This window comes from Mesoplodon bidens (assembly GCF_964165515.1).
Source record: "Mesoplodon bidens genome assembly, contig: HAP1_SCAFFOLD_97, whole genome shotgun sequence".
Classification (NCBI taxonomy): domain Eukaryota; kingdom Metazoa; phylum Chordata; class Mammalia; order Artiodactyla; family Ziphiidae; genus Mesoplodon; species Mesoplodon bidens.
This window is the reverse complement of record NW_027672422.1, coordinates 1070937-1077136: the sequence shown is the minus strand read 5'-3', so window position 1 is coordinate 1077136 and position 6200 is coordinate 1070937. Positions and strand designations below refer to the sequence as shown.

Below are 6200 nucleotides of genomic sequence, written 5' to 3'. Positions count from 1 at the left end.
ATTATTTGCAATTCTTCCATAAGGAAAGTTTGTTCCTTCCCCCACATTTGTTTATTCATTCATTTGTATCAGTATGGATTCATGTATATTTATACTGTGGGTTATAATCCAATATTACATTATTTTGTTACTCAGATTGTTTCAGCTTTGGCCGCTGGGAGCTCTTCAGGTTGGTGTCTATTATGTCCCTTTGACATGCCCCCATCCTTTTGTGTTTTGTGCACTTTGTTTCTGTTCCGGGCTTCCCTGGTGGCTCAGTGGTTGAGAGTCTGCCTGCCAGTGCAGGGGACACGGGTTCGAGCCCTGGTCCTGGAAGATCCCACATGCTGTGGAGCAACTGGGCCTGTGCACCAAAACTACTGAGCCTGCGCTACAGAGCCTGCAGGCCACAACTACTGAGCCTGTACTCTAGAGCCTGAGAGCCACAACTACTGAGACCGCATGCCACAACTGCTGAGGCCCACGCACCTAGAGCCCGTACTCCACGAGAGAGGCCACCGCAATGAGAAGCCCACATGCCACAACAAAGAGTGGCCTCTGCTTGCTGCAGCTGGAGAAAGCCAGCACGCAGCAACGAAGACCCAACACAGCCAAAAATAAATAAATTAACATTAAAAAAAGTCCCCCACTATTATTGTGTTACTGTTGATTTCCGCTTTTATAGCTGTTAGCAGTTGCCTTACATATTGAGGTGCTCCTATTTTGGGTGCATATATATTTATAATTGTTATATCTTCTTCTTGGGTTGATCCCTTGATCATTGTGTAGCATCCTTCCTTGTCTCTTGTCACATTCTTTATTTTAAAGTCTATTTTATCTGATATGAGTATTGGTACTCCAGCTTTCTTTTGATTTCCATTTGCCTGGAATATCTTTTTCCATCCCCTCACTTTCAGTCTGTAACTGTTCCTAGGTCTGAAGTGGGTCTCTTGTAGGCAGCATATATATGGGTCTTGTTTTTGTATGCATTCAGCGAGCCTGTGTCTTTTGGTTGGAGCATTTAATCCATTCATGTTCAAGGTAATTATTGATATGTATGTTCCTATTACCATTTTCTTAATGGGTATGGGTTTGTTTTTGTAGGTCGTTTTCTTTTGTGTTTCCCACTTAGAGAAGTTGCTTTAGCATTTGTTGTAGAGCTGGTTTGGTGGTTCTGAATTCTCTTTGCTTTTGCTTGTATGTAAAGCATTTGATTTCTCCGTTGAATGTGAATGAGCTCCTTGCCAGGTAGAGTAATCTTGGTTGTAGGTTCTTCCCTTTCATCACTTTAAATATATCGTGCCACTCCCTTCTGGCTTGTAGAGTTTCTGCTGAGAAATCAGCTGTTAACCTTATGGGACTTCCCTTGTATGTTACGTGTCGTTTTTCCCTTGTTGTTTTCAGTAATGTTTCTTTGTCTTTAATTTTTTGTCAATTTGAGTACTGTGTGTCTTGGCGTGTTTGTCCTTGGGTTTATCCTGCCTGGGATTCTCTGCGCTTCCTGGACTTGGGTGGCTATTTCCTTTCCCATGTTAGGGAAGTTTTCGTCTATCATCTCTTCAAATATTTCCTTGGGTCCTTTCTCTCTCTCTTCTCCTTCTGGGACCCCTATAATGTGAATGGTGTTGTGTTTAATGTTGTCCCAGAGGTCTCTTAGGCTGTCATCATTTCTTTTCATTCTTTTTTTCTTTATTCTGTTCCACAGCAGGTGAATTCTACCGTTCTGTCTTCCAGATCACCTATCCGTTCTTCTGACTCAGTTACTCTGCTGTTGATTCCTTCTAGTGTATTTTTCATTTCAGTTATTGTATTGTTCATCTCTGTTTGTTCTTTAATTCTTCTAGGTGTTTTTTCTTTAATTCTTGTAGGGCTTTGTTAAACCTTTCTTGCATCTTCTCGATCTTTGCCTCCATTCTTTTTCCAAGGTCCTGGGTCATCTTCACTGTCATTTTCCTGAATTCTTTTTCTGGAAGGTTGCCTATCTGCACTTCATTTAGTTGTTTTTCTGGGGTTTTATTTTGTTCCTTCATCTGGTACAAAGCACTCTCTGCCTTTTCATTTTGTCTGTCTTTCTGTGAATAGGGTTTTCCTTCCCCAGGCTGCAGAATTGTAGTTTTCCTTGCTTCTGCTGTCTGCCCTCTGGTGGCTGAGGCTACCTAAGAGTCTTGTGCAGGCTTCCTCATGGGAGGGACAGGTGGTGGGTAGAGCTGGGTGTTGCTCTGGTGGGCAGAGCTCAGTCAAACTTTAATCTGCTTATCTGCTGATGGGTGGGGTTGCGTTCCCTCCCTGCTGGTTGTTTGGCCTTAGGCGACCTAGCACTGGAGCCTACCTGGCTCTTTGGTGGGGCTAATGGCGGACTCTGGAAGGGCTCCCACCGAGGAGTACTTCCCAGAACTTCTGCCACCAGCGTCCTTGTCCCCACGGTGAGCCACAGCCACCTCCCCTCCTGCCTCTGAAGGTGACCCTCCAACACTAGCAGGCAGGTCTGGTTCAGTCTCCTATGGGGTCACTGCTCCTTCCCCTGGGTCCCAGTGCTCACACTACTTTGTGTGTGCCCTGCAAGAGTGGAGTCTCTGTTTCCCCTAGTCCTGTCAAATTCCTGCAATCAAATCCTGCTAGCCTTCAAAGTCTGATTCTTCAGGAATTCTTCCTCCCGTTGCCGGACCCCCAGGTTGGGAAGCCTGACATTGGGCTCAGAACCTTCACTCTAGTGGGTGGACTTTGTGGTATAAGTGTTCTCCAGTTTGTGAGTCACCAGCCCAGCAATTATGGTATTTGATTTTATTGTGATTGCGCCCCTCGTCATTGCAGCTTCTCCTTTGTCTTTGGATGTGGGGTATCTTTTTTGGTGAGTTCTAGTGTCTTCCGGTTGATGATTGTTCAGCAGTTAGTTGTGGTTTCGGTGCTCTCGCAAGAGGGAGTTTGTGCACATCCTGTACTCCGCCATCTTGAACCAATCTCTGAAATTAATTTCATTTAACCCTTTTTACTTGAGTTTGGATGGTGGAGGCTCTGATGGTAGTATAAAACCCCAAATTGGAGACAGTTGAAAACTGTAAGTTTCAAACTTAGTAGGAATAGGTTTGTAGCTATTATATTTGCAGCCATTACAGTTTATACTGCCTTGACGAGCAGTGAGTTATGGGCAGCAGTTCATACACACATGTGCAAATTCATGTGTATATATACTTCCAAACCAAGAGAAAATTCTTCTCTATATGAGTTTTTGTTATTGGTATGGACTAATATTTGAGGATTTCTAAGGTTTCCAGGGATTTCGGGAGCAGGGCCTCAGGGAATGTGAAAGGTTTCCTGAGCTTTTCACTTGACTCCAGTACATGATTAGAACACTCCAAAATCTGTACTTTGAAAACATTGATAATTCTATGTCTCTGTATATAATTTCCCATCAGTACTGTATAGTTTTGAGCCGGCTTTATAACACAGCTGTATGTTGCCTTATGATGTTTATTACTAACTGCTTTCATTTCATTATTTTTCATGTGTCACAGGTAAAGTTTTTACGAGTAAGCTCAGATTGAGTTTAGCCAGTGATTGATAAGCTGGCCAGCAGAATATTCTGGATGTGGTCGAGGCACATTGTAAGTTGAAGACATGATCATTAGTAGGAAATGTACCCATTCTCCACCAGAATAGGCCTGAAGTGTTGTGTGTTTTTTTTTTTTTTCTTTAGTCTTTCCATGTCTTCTTTTCTGGATACAGGTACAGAATGAGCACATGTTGTTGGTGTACACCAGGTGGTATTTCCACCATTGACTTCCTGCAACGCTATGCATCCAAGACCCACTCCAGTGAATTTCAAACAGCTGATGAAGACCTCTGCTACTGCTTAGAATGTGTGGCGGAATACCACAAAGCAAGGGATGAATTGCCATTCTTACATAAGGTACTTTACATTAATTGGGCAGTATTTTTCAGAGCTTGATAACAAGGAAGAGAATAAATTTAAACTCTGTTGGAAGCATTCAGGGAACTGAAAACGTGATTTAAACTGTGAATGCTAATATACGTGTAGTATGTAACTCATAGCCTGGTAGATAGTAGGTGCTGAATAAATGCTTATTGATTGATGGAATTGAATTGAAATCTAAAGCAGAATTTTATAATCCTCCACTTTTAGACATTTTGATGTGAAACAGTTTCATGAACTGAAGTGACGTATGGGGTTTTTTTGGGTTCATGTTTTAATGTCGTTGTGTTTGACTTTCTTAACAGCCAGGTATCTGAATGGCTTGGGTTATTCTTTTATTGGCTAATAGTTCTTTTTTTCCCCTCTCTTCATTTTTTAATGTTAAGTGCTATAAATCAATAAAGACAAACATTTTTTTCATTCACAGGAACCAAAGTGAAACATATAATTTTAAATATGTGGCTTTGAATATTGGCTTATTATATTTATCTGATGAGAAATGGAATACAGACCATAGAGTTGCCTATAATAATATAGAAGAGAGGAGGGGATGATAAGTTATGAACATTTTGAGGAAAACTTTACGTTTACAAAGTTGCCTAGCAATGAAGCTAACCAATGCCTTTATGCTAAAGCTGATGTTTCAAGGTAATTACCTATGGCTGGAACGTAGGAGGGAAGTCAGAGAAGGCCCAGCTTGTGTAAAGAAGCTCCAACTTCTCATTTCCTTTTCAATAGAGTATAGTTGACAGTGCTGTTGATAACAAAACTCTTCAAGAGCAATGTTGTAAACATCTCATGCTCTATGTACTCATGTTCATGTATCATAAAAGCCACTTTTATGTTCAGTGACTGTTTTCTTTAAATCTAATATAAGAGGTTTAGTCGTTTTTTTTTTTGTTTGTTTGTTTTTTTGGTACGCAGGCCTCTCACTGTTGTGGCCTCTCCCGTTGCTGAGCACAGGCTCCGGACGCGCAGGCTCAGCAGCCACGGCTCACGCGCCCTGCAGCTTTGCGGCATGTGGCATCTTCCCGGACCGGGGCATGAACCCGTGTCCCCTGCATCGGCAAGCGGACTCTCAACCGCTGTGCCACCAGGGAAACCCTGGTACTTCTTTAAATTTCTGAATTTTTATGCTTAGGAAAAGGCTTTCTAGAAGGATCGTCACATCCAGTATATTTTGTTGCTAATAAGATATAAAGCACACTGCCCGTTTTTCTTTTCCTGTAGGTTTTATGGGAATTAGAAACCTCACGTCTCATAAATCACTTTGAAAAGGCCATGAAGGGAGAAATTGGAGACGATGACGAGTTATATATAGTAGACAACAATGGAGAGGCACAGCTGTTTGACCTTACTGGCCAAGACTTTGAAAATAAGCTTCGAGTTGCTCTTCTTGAAATACTGAAATATCCTTATTTGCTTTTACATGAGCGTGTTAGTGAGTATCTTGCGTGTTTCACAGTTGTATCATTTTTATATTTTAAGAACTGTAAGAATTTGGGTTTATCTATATTGAAAATCTGTTTCTTAAACATATACTTAGGATACTTTTTTTCCAAACATTTTATTTTGAGCATTTCCAAACCTAGAAAAGTGAGTTACACAGTGAATACCATATACACACCACATAGATTGTACAGCTGCTGATATCTTGCTGTATTTGCTTTATCACATATTTATTCATCTATCCATTCAATTAATTTTCATTCTTGGAATTTGTCTGTAGCAGGGTTTTTCATACTTGGCACTGTTGACATTTTGGACTGGATAAATCTTGGTGCGTGAGGGACATGCTGTTTATTGTAGGATGTTTAGCAGCATCCCTGGCCTCTCTCCACTAGATGCTGATAGTGACTTGCTCTCCCCATTACTCTAGTTGTGACAAGCAAAATGTCTCCAGATATTGCCAAACGTCCCTTGGGAGTTGGGGGTCAGGGCCAGTGGGGGACAAAATCGCCAGGTTGAGAACCACTGGTCGGTAGTAGTTTTCAGTAATCACAATGGCATAGCATATTATGTCTGCCTAGATTTTGGCCATTTATATTTGCATTTCTTAATATGAATCTCTTGAAGACATTTTCCTGATCTGTCAAATCTAACGAAATAACAGTACCTTTAAGGCACCCACTACTGTATCTAGTCCACATTCAGATTTTCCCAGTAGTTGCAAAATGTGTTTTTTGGATGATTTATTTAAATTAGAGTCCAATCAGGGACTGTGTATTTGGTTCCATTTGGTTCCATATTTCTTACATCTCTTTTAATCCAGAATAGTTTACTTTTACGT

General features: G+C 41.1%; 1 protein-coding gene across 1 annotated transcript in view; it reads left to right on the top strand.

The window, feature by feature from the left end:
* The first annotated feature begins 3395 nt into the window (after positions 1-3395).
* Positions 3396-6200, top strand: part of LOC308610217 (putative helicase senataxin) — a 61774-nt gene continuing 58969 nt past the window's right edge. The window contains exons 1-2 of the mRNA XM_081259441.1: positions 3396-3886; positions 5141-5351. Of these exons, the coding sequence (XP_081115567.1) occupies positions 3710-3886; positions 5141-5351 (388 nt within the window). The 5' untranslated portion in view covers positions 3396-3709. The remainder of the gene's footprint in view (positions 3887-5140; positions 5352-6200) is intronic.